Here is a 15,686-nt window from a genome sequence, read left to right as displayed (position 1 = left end):
TGAACTTGGATACATTTAAAGACTTCCCATTTTTTTTAAAGGATAAAGCTTAATCCAAAATAAAATAAACAATAAGACACCAAAATTCAGGTTTCACCTTGTGTTTTAATTTCTGAAAACCAAGACAATACATGCCTGTACTCAGGCAAAAGGTCTTTCCCCTTCCATGCAGAATGAAATCATGCTTGATTCAATCCAGCACAGCCAGCGGACTCAGTATCAGTGAAACACAGTGCTTATTGTGCTCAGACAATACTGCAGCAACCCATTGATCCATGAACATATGTAAAAAAAACAAAAGTACATGACGGCTCAAAACTGAGCAAAAGTGGACAGTATGCTTTAGTTACACATTTTGATACTTTAAGGAATCATTACGGAGAATCAGATTAACCTTCTACAGGCCAAAGGGAACGATAAGATGTTACGGAATGACTACGGAAAAAAGTGACGGGGGAATTACAGACGAATGGATTTTAATCGACTTCCTCCATGCGAGAGGCGTCATCGTCTCCTTCCAGAGGTGGGATTTCTTCAGGAGCGGGAGCGGAGGTTGGCTCTTCCACGGGAACGTCTTCGTCTTCATCAATACCTAAACAAGACAAGAAGGTTCGTTACAAAACTTCATTATACAGTAGACAACATTTGAAGTGGATTAAAAAAAGTGAATTAAAGTTATACATGGATTTTGAACAATACCCATTCTAGTTTTAGGACAACTTTTTGCTGCATTCACCCAAACACAGCAAGACGAAAACAAATGCGAGTTGAACGTACCTAATCCCAGCTTGATCATTCTGTAGATGCGGTTTGAGTGTGTCTGAGGATCGTCCAATGAGAATCCAGAGGACAGCAGTGCAGTCTCGAACAGGAGGATGACCAGATCCTTCACGGCTTTGTCGTTTTTATCCGCATCAGCCTTCTGCCTCAGGGTCTCCATGATGGGATGATCGGGGTTGATCTCCAGGTGTTTCTTGGCCATCATGTAGCCCATGGTGGAGTTGTCCCTCAGGGCCTGGGCCTTCATGATCCTCTCCATGTTGGCCGTCCAACCGTAAGTGCTGGTCACGATACAGCAGGGGGAAGAAACCAGCCTGTTTGATACGGTGACCTGGAGAAACATCAGACATCAGCATGAGATACAGGTGTTAAACTACAGTAGTCAACATTTAAAGTGGATCACAAAAGTTCAAAGTTGATCTAAGACAAGAACGGGTATTGTTCAAAATTAATGTATGACTAACTTTTTTTTGATCCACTTCAAATGTTGACTACTGTACTAAGGCACGTTCTGGTTGAATACTCAGGGTTGCATAGTCAGTGTTAGTCACTCAACACAAATGCATCTGTCAATTTATTAGTTTCTTTTTTTATCTGCACACAAAAACCGGAAATTCACACATTTGAGTCTGCAGGCAAAATGCGAGCACATCAAGCGGCGCAAAAGTCCATTATGTAAACTCACCATCTGTGCAACTCTGACTAGGAATCCTGTTTATAACACAATTTTGAAAGAATTAAAGTGGACGTAGACTAAAATTAAATTTTACACTTCTTGAGCTGAATGACAACCTTGTTTTTAGAGCTGCTTTACGGCAGAATCTGAATCTGGTCTCATTTGATAAAGTCTGCATGTTTGGTTCTGCTACTTTCCTGTTTATTACTGTGAAAGTGTTTTAAAACCATGAGATCAGTTCTTGCGTTTTTGCAAACATACCTTCTCTACTTTCTTGTCCAGGATCTCCTTCATGAGCTTGCAGAGGTTCTCGAACTTGGCCTTGTCTTCCTCCATCTTTTTCTTCTCGTCTTCATCCTCTGGCAGCTCCAGTCCCTCTTTGGTGACGGACACCAGAGACTTGCCATCGAAGTCCTTCAGCTGCTGGACGCAGTACTCGTCGATGGGCTCCGTCATGTACAGCACCTCGAAACCTCTCTTGCACACACGCTCCACAAAAGCAGAGTGGGCGACCTGGTCTTTGCTCTCACCTGGAGGAGAATGACAAGTTCAATGGACCTTGCATGATTTGGGAGAAAAGATCGCAACTCAGGCTGCGTTTACACGTGGCCGGCTATTTTCATAAACGGACATTTCACCCTCTCCGTTTTCAAAAATAACATCGAGCACACCTGTCAGTTTTCAGAAAAGTGTTACACGAACCAGTGTATATATGGCGTCAAGAGCATGCAAAACCTGTAGGTGGCAGTGTAACGAGAAGCTCAAGCCCACGTTAGCCAATAAGAATCCCAAAAATAGCAACTAATCACTTCCTCTTTCTGGGCGCACTTTTGACGCAGGTGCAAATTCTGTCGCATACTGTGACGTCACTGCCTAAAACTCAGCTTTTCTCAGTTTACATGCAAACAAAGTTTTCCAAAATCTCCACTCTGGCCGTAGTTTCTTTTTAGAAAGAATCGTTTTCAGAGGCGAATTCTCCGTTTGTGTGTAAACGAAGGGAAATGTCTTTTTCAAAATAAACGTACCTGTAAACGAGGCCTCAAACTGCCATTGCTGTAGGGATTAGTAGGGTTATATTAACATAACTTCAGTAGTCAACATTTGAAGTGCATCAAAACCTTTCAAAGTTATACATGAATTTTGAACGATACCCGCTGTTCTTGTCTTAGGACAACTTTGATGAATTTTTGATCCACTTCAAATGTTGACTACTATATATTATTAGCTATATTAAGCTGCTTTGAAATGTGTCAAACACTGAATAATGAGCTGCTCGCGTAACAAACAGTGCCACGCTTTACTCTGAAATGCGCAGCGAATACATTTAAAATCAAAATCACAGCCTTTGTGATTTCATAACTACACTTATTTTTGTTTTTTCAATCATAGAGTCCTACTTTAAAAGGCAGGATTGATGCGGATGAAATCTTACCAGTGATGTAGTAGATGGATTTCTGGTTTTCCTTCATACGGCTGACGTATTCTGTGAGGGAGGTCATCTCGTCGCCGGACTGCGAGCTCTGATAACGCAACAGTTCTGACAACTTCTTGCGGTTCTGAGAGTCCTCGTGGATGCCCAGCTGGAGGTCACAACAAATGTTAATGCTGCTTTTTAATCATATCTTTACTGGAAGTAACAGTTTCACAGACAAGACTAAAATGCATGTTTGAGTCGTTTAACCGAACAACTTGCACTTAAAATAGGTAATTGTTTTGTCTCATGATGCACACCAGTAATGTTTTTTTTCTAAAGGCATGCTTATAAAAGCTACTTAAACTGTCTGTGAAACAAGGCCAAAGACTCTAAGATGCAACTTACTTTAAGATTCTTGGAGAAAGCGTCGTAGAACTTCTTGTAGTTTTCCTTGTCCTCGGCCAGCTCAGCAAACAGCTCCAGGCACTTCTTGACGATGTTCTTGCGGATGACCTTGAGAATCTTGCTCTGTTGCAGCATCTCTCTGGAGATGTTGAGGGGCAGATCTTCAGAGTCCACAACACCACGGATGAAGTCTGGAGGGGACAATGATTGGAGAAAAAAAAACTTTTAGTGATGTTACACCTTTTGAAACGTTCAGTTGTAAAGACTCGAAGTTCAGCGGCAAAACATTCAACTTTTGTAATCGTACAAAAAGATCACCAGCAGGACTTTTAAAAACCATCAGGATTGGATGAAAAAGCTTTGACATACTTTGTCATGTCAGCAGAAACCGAAAAGTGCAATTTCATGCTGAATTTAAAAAGGCATTGTTCACCCAAAATTTTAAATTTGCATTTACTCACCCTCATGTCATTCCACACTCTTGAGACTTTGTTTAATCTTCGAAACCCAAATGAAGATATTTTTAAATTAATTGTGAGATGTTTCCATTCATCCATTGAAAGTGCAGGAAGCAAACTTGTATCCAAAACGGTCATAAAGGCATTGCAAAGTGAATCCATATTTAAATCAAGCAGTTTTATCCAAGTCTTGTGAAGAGATATGATTGCTCCATATGATTAACAGATTCAATTTAGGCTTTTATTCACATCTAAACAATGATCACCATTACATATGGTATACATGGCAACTCAAATGCTCAAGCTTCCTTGTTTACCATATGTAATGCACTATGTATGCGTTTGTGAATAAAAGCCTACATTAAATCTATTCTTAAGAACTGCTTGATTCATATTACAATGACTATGGATAAATCTTTCAGGTTTAATTAAAAATATCTACAGGTTTCAAAAATTAACCCTAAGATTAAAGCTTTATGGGTCTGAAATGACATGAAGGCGATTTAAATGACCATCTCTATAAGGGCAAAGCTACTTACTCAGATACTCTGGGATGAGCTCCTCACAGCTGTCCATGATGAAGACCCTTCTGACGTACAGCTTGATGTTATTCTTCTTTTTCTTGTTCTCGAAGAGGTCGAAGGGGGCACGGCGAGGGATGAAGAGAAGAGCGCGAAACTCCAGCTGACCCTCCACAGAGAAATGCTGCAGGACAAGGTGTACAGATTATCATTTCATCAATTCTCAAACATTTAATCTGAATATTATTCTGTAGAATCCATTACGTTACCTTGACAGCCAGGTGGTCTTCCCAATCATTAGTCAGGCTCTTGTAAAACTCTCCGTACTCCTCGTTGGAGATGTCGTCAGGGTTACGGGTCCAGATGGGTTTGGTTTTGTTCAGCTCCTCCTGGTCGATATACTTCTCCTTGATCTTCTTTTTCTTCTTCTTGTCCTTGTCTTTGGAGTCCTCTTCATCATCTGAGCCAACATCTTCAATCTTGGGTTTGTCTTCGCCTTCGACTTCCTCCTTTTCTTCCTTCTCAGCCTTCTCCTCCTCTGCCTCGTCGTCACTGATTTCCTTGTCGCGTTCCTTTTCCACCTGCATGGAAATTTGATGTTTTACCATTAATCTTTGCAACACAATGACCAGAAAAGTAGGTCTGCATGAATAATCCCACTTACGAAGAGAGTGATTGGGTATCCGATGAACTGGGAGTGTTTCTTGACCACTTCCTTCACCCTCTTCTCCTCGACGTACTCTGTCTGGTCTTCTTTCAGGTGAAGAATGACTCTGGTTCCACGGCCAATAGGCTCACCTGGAGACCGACAGGTTGAGTGTGAAAATCAAGGTCACCCTTAATATGGCATGTACAGTCAAACCAAAAATTATTCAGACACTTTTTTTTTTTAAATAGTGGGTGCAGGACACTATAGTTCATTTACTTAAGTGAGGATAGCAAAATAAAGTAAACTGACATATACCCAAAAATGATTCAGACACTTTGACCTGACCCTGTTTTGCTAAGTGTTTTTTCTTTAATTGCTAATGCGACCTTTTTACACCACAGACTGAACAAAATGAAGCATTGCTTGGTAATTTGTTGAGCTAAATATGCATTATATAATTGTGTAGTTAAATTTAACAGCTGACAGAGATTCAACAATTCATTTGTGAGACGGTCTAACAGAAGGATGGACAAAACCAGTGAAAAACTGATTTGATAACAGTTCTTGTCATTTTATTACCATTTTCTAAACTATAGCAAATAAACTGATAATGTGAGAAGTGTTGAAAGTGTAAGAATACATTTGTTTGACTATGTCTTCAAGGACAAGCTGATAACGTACCATTGTCCACCTTGACTGTGAAAGAGCCGCCAGCGGACGACTCCCAGGCGTACTGCTCATCATCGTTGTTTTTGGTGATGACTGTGACCTTTTCAGCCACCAGGTAGGCAGAGTAGAAGCCTACACCAAACTGCCCAATCATGGAGATATCGGCACCAGCCTGGAAAGATTAAAAAAACAAAAACATTATAGACTAAATTTAATGTAGACGTATTGAAAAACAAGCTTACATTGGCAGATGCATCACCTGCAGAGCCTCCATGAAGGCCTTTGTCCCGGACTTTGCGATGGTACCCAGGTTATTGATGAGATCGGCTTTGGTCATTCCAATACCGGTGTCAATAATGGTAAGAGTGCGATCGTGAACATTGGGGATGATGTCGATCTTCAGGTCCTTGCCACTGTCCAGTTTGGTGGGATCTGTCAAACTTTCATATCTGATTTTGTCAAGAGCCTGTCGAGTGGAGAAAACAAAAAAAGATTAATAGCAGGAACTACATAGCCTTAAAAGATCATTCTAAATGCAAAAACACCAAAAATTAAACATAGAAATTATATCGTTGGAATCAATTGATTGACCTCAAGTCAATATAGTCTATAAAATTTATATTTTTATATATATATATATATAAATATATATATATATATATATATATATATATATATATATATATATATATATATATATATATATATAAAAAGTGTTTGGCTGAAAGAAGAAAGTCATGTACCTAGGATGGCTTGAGAAGTAAATTATGGGATTTACATTTTTGGGTGAACTAACCCTTTAAGTCAGCCAAATATTAGTAAAACAGTCTATCATGGGTCTTACGTCAGAGGCGTTGGAGATGAGCTCCCTGAGGAAGATCTCTTTGTTGGAGTAGAAGGTGTTGATAATGAGAGACATCAGCTGGGCGATCTCTGCCTGGAAGGCAAAGGTCTCGGCCTCCTCATCTTGGCGCATTTCTTCGGGCATCTGAGAAACAACGGAGTCGTTACATCTTCATTATATCCATCAAAAAGGTTTAACTAATTTATAAAACACACTTCAAAATAAGTGCATATTATTAGGGATTTCTGTTCATATGTCTAAGTGGGACAAGTAGGTATGTAAAAAGAAAATGAAAGTGTGTGACTCACTCCATCAGTTATAGTACAGTTACACAAGAAAAACAGGCCTATGAAGGCCCGGATGCGGAAGAAACATGGCGCAGAAGGACAATGCGCGCAACACGTGTTTTACTGCTGCAATCCTTGAAATTTAACCGATTTAGATGGATCTCGCTTATTATAAATGAACGGAATAAACAATTTTTCGTGATACTTCTTTAATAACTTTAAGCGCATATAGACTAGCTTTTATGAAAAGGTTACTATGACTTTTAATTAACCAATCAGCCAGTTGGGTCATCGGTGTTCGCAGCGTGACGGCGGATAAATATAACGTTAGATATGAATTACGACCAAAGAAATTAGCAAGAAGCTAATAGATGACCAGTAACAACACGAGCATCAGTTTTGTAACACTAAACCACTGCACCTGCTCGTCAACTCATTAAACAGCCATAAAAAAAAACAAGTTAACATTACCTTATATTCGATATTAACATACTTTTATTTTTTATTCGACTAAGAAATAAGTCTTATAACGAATGGCGGTGTCTGAATGACGGAGAAAAGAGGTTTTAAACCGTCATCCGCATCATTACAAATACCGGCCAAATAGCGAATGGAATAACGTTAACGTTAAGTGATGAGTAACGCGATTAAACATAATTCTGTTGGTTTCAATTAATGCCTGAAATCGTATGGAATCGTTTTAGATTGAGATCGAGGGTTTACCTTGGTTAGTTTCGTTGATTTTTGATGGTTTAATCGCCACAGAAACAGCTGATCTCCCCTATACTGAGACTCAGGGAAGCAGAGGAGAGAACCTCGCGTGCGCGGCTCTTTTCTTTATACTCCGCCTATGACTGTGCGACTGTATCCCTCCGCGCGGTCTCACACTGCGCATGCGCGAGACACTTGCACACTTTTAACAAAGACAGACTAGACACTTTTATCTGTGTAAATCGCATTTATTCCCTTCCAAAAATGCAGTTTCTTTACTAGCTACATCAGATATAAATCATTTCTAAATTATTGGAATAATATTGTAATATTTTAAATAAGAAATTATTAGAAAAACAATTTTGCAATTTTGCAATCGTTATTAGAGATTCATAGCGAAAGTCTCCAGGCCTTGGAACGAGTCTATTTTAGACAAACATAGCAGGTTTATATTAAATAATATTATACTACATTTCCTTGCGCATTATTATTAATACAATCTAAACATGCGTGTATGACTCTTTGTAATAGTCTACAAAATCGGAGACAGAAATGAATACATTTTAGATAGTTAGACAATGACCACTTGAACGGTTATAAAATCAGTTTGGGGAGATGCGCGCAAAATGTTTACTTCACTGATAGGAAGGTCTTTATACAATCCTCACGTTCTCAAAATAGTGTTTGTCATAATAAACATGAAATAGTCAAATTGTCAGAAAATGTAGCAAAAGAAATGCACATAATAAAGCATAATCGACTGCACTACGTTTCGCATCGGAAGAACATCAGGCGTTATGACTAGCGGTACTTTGTCTCTTTCCAGCACTTTCCATGAAAATCCCGCCTCCGTTGACGTCACCTGTCACTCAAATGCAGTTTATGGGCGAATCTGAACAAGAAATGTCCTGGTTATATTTCACCCCTACATCAAAAGAGAAAAACAACTACAAGAAATGAAATCTCAGTGTCCCTAAAAATACGTTTCATTTTCTTGATTCAGATGTAAATTTGACCTTGAAATATACTGACCGTGTTGCGAGATTCGACCAGAGATTAAATTGGTACATTACATTTGTGCTGTTTATATTTAATGTGCAGTTAATTCAATACAAATATAAAACCTTAGAAGTTAATTAATACTTCTGCTAAGTTGGACATTTCAAAGTCATGGTTTGTTAAATCAGTAGAGAATATGGTTAGTTATAATATGCAAAAAAACAGTACAACAATAATAGAACAGCAATTTATAGGGACATAATGTGGGCTAACTTGCTAATAACAGCAGGGAATAAAACAAAATGTTTACATTTAACTAATAATGTGTGTATGAATGTATTATATATATATATATATATATATATATATATATATATATATATATATATATATATATATATATATATATATATATATATATATATATATACACACACACACACACACACACACACACATACATATTATTGCAATGGTGAATATTAAACATGAACAATTTAGCCAAATTATTTCAATTAAAGAATGGTAACTAATATCATGCTATATTGTTGTTTTTCTTTTAATTAATTATTTTAATGCTTAAAAACGTTCAAATGAAAGAAAAATGTCTCAATATATCAATCATTATTATTACTTTTACCAAGTACATCCTGAATCAAATTCTATGTAAAAGATGAAATATGCTGAAAATCAATGAACAAGATCAAGATTTGTTGTTGTGCTGATTTTACATTTGCTTTTAATTTGTTTATTTAATTTTTTTTTAAATCAGAGGTCTTTTAACTTGCCTGTTATTTTCCCAGAATTCCATTTCACCGGAAACTGCAGTTTCGATCACTCGTTGCTTTTACCACGGATCCGGTGAACTTTCCGTGCGTGAAGCGAGTGGATATCGATTTGGTTTGAGTGAGTAATATTTTTTAAACTATTAGTTATTTTTGTGAGGTCATATTTTCGTTGTCTCGCACAGGAGTTTGATAAAACGGAATAATTCGTTGAGAGAGGTCAAAATAAAGGCTTTTTGTGAACGTTAGCTCGCGGCTAGCTTTAACCCGGTCTGACTGAACTGATTCCCGCTGATAATTTCTGACAAACCGGTCTGATTTATTGGCTTGAAATTATTACATACTACTAAAGCAATATAATTTACGCGCTTTAGAGTGTTAGCTACCATACACCTGTTTATTTGCTTAGCTAACGTTAATGATTAGTCACATTGGAAGACGTTATAGCAATGTGAAATCGGCCTTTGAATTGATGTAAGACCACTCCGCTGATTTCAGCTCTTTCCGTTATTCTTAGCTCGATTTCAGTGATTCAAACTCATTTTATGTTGATTTTCAGTCTGTACACGTGATTTCAAGTTGATTTCAGCACTTTCAGGTTGTTTGCAGGTTTATTGTCGCTTGTTTAGAGGTCTTTTTATTTATAATAGGGTGATTTCAGCTCATTTAGATGATTTCAGACATCTCAACTGATTTCAGGTTGATTTCTGGCTGATTTAGAGCTGTCAGTGATCCTGAAATCAGCTTGTCTGATTTGGTGTTTGATTATCTGCTATAACTCTGTTAAATGTGCAATTTAACAGCTTTATACTTAAAGGAATAGTTGACACAAAAATGAAAATTATCCCTTAATTTCCTCACTCTCAAGCCATCCGAGATGTATATGAATTACTTCTTTCAGACGAACAAAAATCAGAGTTATAATTAAAATATTCTGGCTCTCCCAAGCTTTATAATGGGAGTAAATGGTACCTGAGATTTTGAAGCCCAAAAAAGTGCATCCATCCATCCATCAATCATAAAAGTAATCTATATGACTCTAGTGGGTTAATAAGATGGCTTGAGGCTGGGTAAATTATGGGATAATTTTCAGTTTTGGGTCAACTATCCCTTTGTACATTCAATGCATCTGTGTTAAGTAATAGTAAATAGTCGCATACTAAAAATATGAGGGGAATTAAGATCTTTAATGTTCAAGTGGAACAGTGAGTGTGTATCGTAGGAGCCTAAACATTTTTGGCATATCATTGACATGCCCCTGTTATTTGCAGTTGTAAATGAAGTGTGTTTCTCTTCTGTTTAAGGTGGGTGTTTTGCCCAAGATGTCTTTCCCTCCTCATCTCAACCGGCCACAAATAGGCATCCCAGCGATGCCACCAGGAATCCCTCCACCACAGTTTGCTGGATTTCCACCATCGATGCCTCCCGGTAATCTAGATAAACTAGACCTTCTGTAGACACATTGTGTTAGAAATGGCGAAGTCATGGGCTCAATTCACAGGGAACACGAAATGTACGCCTTGAAGTGCTTTGGATAATTAATTATTTAATTAATTATAATGGAAGCTTTCATGGGAGTCCAGAGCATTTAGTGTCAACTGTGACAGCTTTGCGGATTATTACAGCATTGTGTTGCTTAGGGCTGGGACGGTATGGATTTTTTCTTACCGCGGTTGAAAAGCAAGAAATTCCCGCGGTATAGCGGTAAACCGCTTTAAATCAACCCTATGTTATTATGTGTCATGGAACATTGCGCTCCCCAACTCGCGAAAGGTCGGATGTGCTCCATCTTTTGATGGATTCAAGGTTTTCTAAACAAAACTTATGTAAGACACAATGTCATTAGACACAATCCATGTAGGGATGGGGCCGATCCGATCCAGTATCGGTATCGGGGCCGATACCAGCGTAATTCACGTATCGGATTTTCCCGATCCAACCTGCGGAGATATCCGATATCCATGAGTCATGTCTGCGCTTTAACGTTGTCTGCTGAAATGACTCCAAAAGTGATTCCCGCCGGCGAGTCTGCTAGCTGGCTGCAAACTGCGGAATGGATTTCCTAAACAGATGCGCGGCTCAATGAGACACAGAGTTATGAGACACGCCCCCGCTCAGGAAATCCATTTCGCAGTTTGCGACTAGCCAACAACGTCCTCTGTGTGGAAAAATACTTCACACTGGAAACACCGCAGAGCAAGACAGCAAAATGCAATGTTTGCGAAGCCGTAATTCAGAGCTCTTTGAAGCTCCCTCGCGTCGTACAACACAACGAACGCAATCAAACATTTAAAAAAGCACCACGTTACTGTGCGTTCACACCAAACGCGAATAGCGCGTCAAGTTCGCGTCTACCGCGTCTAGTTGGACGCTTGAATATTTTGAATCCATTTGCGCGTCCAGAGCGAAATTGACGCGCGTTTGAGGTGAAATCCGCTTGTCTGTTTGCAAGATGCTGATGTTGATCGAGCATTCATCGAGACGAGTTACCATGTGTGTAAGATGTTTACACTTGCACTTTTCTTATATTTCAAGACTCAAGTATTTGACATTTTGGGAATGTAATAAATATTGACATGACAATCAATTTGAAACCTGTACAGTTGCATATTTGTTTTCAGAATGGGATTTTTCCTGTTAACAGGATTTCCTGTTTTTTTTTACTTCCTTTTCTGACCTTATATTTACCTCAAGTTGCCTTTTGGGACATACATGCATACATACGTACATATCATACTTGCCTGTTGAGAGAAGTTTATTTCAGCATCATATAAAATAAACAATATTAAAGCAAGAAACACAGCTCTGGTATCGGAATAGTATCGGTATCGGCCGATATCCAAATTCAGGTATCGGGATCGGATCGGAAGTGAAAAAATGTGGATCGGTGCATCCCTAAATCCATGTCATTAGAATCAATGTAATTAGACACAACGTGCACACGTGTGCAGGCCAATGCTTTTTTTTTTTTTTTTTGAGGTGATGACGGTGACGAGCTCAGACCCGCGGTAGGCATCATGTGACCGCGGTAATGCGGTAACCGCCCCAGCCCTAGTGTTGCTTGCTTTGTGTATTCAAAGTCATTATAAAGTTAAAGTTGATTAATTCATAATCAAGAGGTCTTTTGAGTTGGTAATGGATTGATCAAATGTTTTTGAGAAATGTAACATCCTTAACTCTATTATTAATTGCTGGATGAACTGTTTATGTTAAATCGTCTTAAATATCAAGTTTGCATTGTTATAATAGGTGACTTACATGACAATTTCAAGTTAGGGTGAATATTTTCTGATGCTGTTGTTGTTTTTTCTCCCCCTAGGAACCCCCATGATTCCTGTCCACATGGGGATTATGACTCAAGCTCCTACGGTAATATTCGTTTATTATAGGGAAACAAATGATTAATTTGTATGAGGTGTTTAGTCATTTCCAGTCTAAATGAATGTAAGCAATTTCCCCTTTTTTTCTGAAGCATCCATCTGTATTTATTGATGTATTTTGTTCAGAAATGCGCTTACAAGGATGTTTTAAATTAAATTCAAAATGTTTGATACTGAAGAACTAACAATCTAGTTAAAACGAGGCAGGGTTTTCAATAAAATAACACAAGGAAGGATGATATTTAATAAATTATTTAAATGCACAGTAATAAACTGCAATATTTACTTGCGTATCGTCGCTGTCGGCCAGAAACTTCGTATCCATATTTCGTTTTAAATTTTTTATTTATTTATATATATATATAAATAAATCATTACTATTGGTCATCCTTTATGTCTGTCTGTGGGTTTTGCAAATATTTAACACATGAAAAGTGTTAAAAAGAGCTTGTGACTAAACCTTGTATCTCCATTGGATCCTCAAACTGTCACTCAAACTCCACCCGCTTCTTGAATCTTGAATGAAGTGGCGGACGCAGTTTGGACCGTCTCTGCTTGTTTGCAATTCAACGGTAAATAAAGAGCTGGTTGTTTGAATATGTACAGTGTTTTCTTTACTCAAGAAACACAATATATATATATATATACATAGGCTAATGTGTTATGTATTTGAAGAGTGTCTTAGTCTAGCATTTGTAGTCGAGTCATAGCCAATACTGTCTTAAATAGTCTGTTCAAAGCACTTGATCTTTTATAACGTGAGATTTTGGCCATGTGACAGAAAACACTGAGCGCCCACATGGCTACAATTAACTTTATAACCCCTAAGTTGATAAATGTAATTCCTCAGATGTGGCTGTTCAAATGACAGACAAAACTACTATGTCCGAAATTCTCAGAAATTTTGCTGGTCAAAAACCTCGTTACTCTTATTTAAGCTTGATTTTGGCTTTTATGTTATTAATTAATGACACATGCAAGTGTCTAACCACATACACACGGTGTTTAATTATTTGAAAAGTCCAGGTTTTGATTCCAAAAAAATCAAAGCGGTTTTGGACATACAAGGTTTCCGACGCACAGCGACGATATGTTTGTACAGAAACATTTTAATGCACAAAATATGCCATTGAAATGCTTCCATGCATTTCTTGAGTAATGAACTTTTGAATCAGTATTTCAACATGCCATTTTTATATAAGTCACAAGCACTTTTTTTGTCACATGGCTACAGTATTAATTGTGATGTGATGTATCAGGTTCTTTTGCCCACGACGATGTCTGTGGTTAGTAAAGTTGCTGCTCCCAGGAAGGAAAGCATGGCTGCTCGGGCAAAAGACGACGATGACAACAACGGTCCCACAACCACCGTGTTTGTAGGGAACATCTCGGAGAAAGCCTCTGACATGCTCATCAGACAACTGCTGGCCGTAAGTATGACCACATCCTGAATAACAATACAGTCTAATGCAGGGGTCTCCAACCTTTGTTCATTTGAGAGCTGCTTTTTAAAAATGAAAGTGGCCGAGAGCTACTCATCTAATACAATACTTAAATCTCTTAAATAATGTCTCATAACTCTCATATTAACAACTATCCAAACTGCTTTAGACCTAAAATAGTTTTTGTAGGCCTATATATGTCACCCTTAAATGTCAGAGAAAAGAACAGAATCAGAGATTTAAAAAAAAAAATTGTACTTTGCATATTATACTGTAAAAACACATAATTATAGTTGCATGATAACTAGAGATGAAATGGCATGAACATTTAATTTCATGATTATAGTGACCAAAATGATCACGGTTATCACAGAATCCTGTTCAAAAAGTACTAATAACTACACAATTAAATCAATTCACCAAGTTTTATGTTGAAAACCAGCAAATAACAAGTAAAATTTGCATCAATATGCATTTTTTGTTTACATAAACATTAAAATAATAACATTAAAAATGATGGCCAGATTTTAAAGGAGTGACTTGCAACATGTTATCAAGTTCAAATAAAGTTTTTAAAAAAAAAAAAATGTATAAAAAGATAAACCTCACATATTTCAGCCTTTAAATCATTTTTATAAAAAGAACGAGTCAAAAAAGATAAATGGCTGACATTTACATTGCACATTAGCTTATCTTTTATTATTAATAGTAAAATTCGGTCCGATTTTCCAGTGGCGTCTGTCGTTGCTATGCAACCATGCACTTTTTAGTGGCTAATGGATTTCCACCACCGAGAAACGCTTGCTGTCTTGCTTGCAAGATTTATTTACGGAGAAGAGAAAAACACCCGTAGTGTTTGGGTGCACCCCCATCCTTCATGTTGACTGAGCTTTCAATGTTGTTACGGAGCGCGCAAAAGACGCGATATGTGAACGTCGTGAGCGACGTGTTGGAGACCCCTGGTCATTCAGCGATGTAGAGGACTTTGCACCAGATATCATGAAATAGTTCCACTTGATAATAATTTGAGTTTTAATCTAAAGTGAAATAGTTCTTGGTTTAAGAGTTTGATATTGACGATAGCCAATTGTGTTTCAGAAATGTGGTTTGGTGTTGAGCTGGAAACGAGTTCAAGGTGCCTCAGGGAAACTCCAAGGTAAAATATGTTTTTAACACACTTCATTTAAGCTCAGTTTGTTGCACTGCCTGACTGTGAATGTTGTGAATATGTCAGACTGGCTGCTCACAGATATGTTTTGTTCATTTGCGTTCAGCGTTTGGTTTCTGTGAGTACAAAGAGCCTGAGTCTACTCTACGAGCTCTACGGCTGCTACATGAGTTGCAGGTTGGAGAAAAGAAACTTCTGGTCAAAGTCGATGCCAAAACCAAAGCACAACTGGACGAGTGGAAAGCGAAGAAGAAGACCGCCAGTGAAAATGGAGTTAGTATGAGACCAGTTTGATATCCAGCCGATACTAAACTTAAAAAAGTGCTGTTTACTTAATTACTTAAACAGTGTTTACTTATTTGTATGAGAAGAGTATTTGTGTCTTCAAATGCATATTAGATTTTGCAACTGGTATCCACAATTGTGAAAATGCAGTTGTATTTTTTTTAACGTCATATTTTTTGTTTATTTTTCAAAATTTTGTTACCTATTTTTATG

At 37.8% G+C, this 15,686-nt stretch overlaps 2 protein-coding genes across 2 annotated transcripts in view; one reads left to right on the top strand and one right to left on the bottom strand.

Moving 5' to 3' along the window:
- Positions 1-85: 85 nt before the first annotated feature.
- Positions 86-7,596, bottom strand: hsp90ab1 (heat shock protein 90, alpha (cytosolic), class B member 1). The gene is made up of 12 exons (XM_084090842.1): positions 7,427-7,596; positions 6,417-6,560; positions 5,832-6,038; positions 5,585-5,744; positions 4,919-5,052; positions 4,524-4,835; positions 4,273-4,438; positions 3,276-3,466; positions 2,889-3,036; positions 1,718-1,986; positions 778-1,111; positions 86-592 (listed from the first exon to the last, which is right to left on the bottom strand). The coding sequence occupies exons 2-12, from the start codon at positions 6,558-6,560 to the stop codon at positions 477-479; spliced, it is 2,181 nt and encodes a 726-aa protein (XP_083946968.1). The 5' UTR covers positions 7,427-7,596; the 3' UTR covers positions 86-476.
- Positions 7,597-9,197: 1,601 nt separating this feature from the next.
- rbm25b (RNA binding motif protein 25b) overlaps positions 9,198-15,686 on the top strand; it is a 33,914-nt gene continuing 27,425 nt past the window's right edge. The window contains exons 1-6 of the mRNA XM_084090852.1: positions 9,198-9,319; positions 10,503-10,626; positions 12,518-12,567; positions 13,838-14,008; positions 15,119-15,176; positions 15,295-15,461. Coding sequence (XP_083946978.1) covers positions 10,521-10,626; positions 12,518-12,567; positions 13,838-14,008; positions 15,119-15,176; positions 15,295-15,461 — 552 coding nt within the window. The 5' untranslated portion in view covers positions 9,198-9,319; positions 10,503-10,520. The remainder of the gene's footprint in view (positions 9,320-10,502; positions 10,627-12,517; positions 12,568-13,837; positions 14,009-15,118; positions 15,177-15,294; positions 15,462-15,686) is intronic.

Source organism: Abramis brama (genome assembly GCF_963993115.1).
Source record: "Abramis brama genome assembly, chromosome: 18".
NCBI classification, from domain to species: domain Eukaryota; kingdom Metazoa; phylum Chordata; class Actinopteri; order Cypriniformes; family Leuciscidae; genus Abramis; species Abramis brama.
Note: the sequence above shows the minus strand (reverse complement) of the source record. Positions and strands in the feature narration are given on the sequence as shown.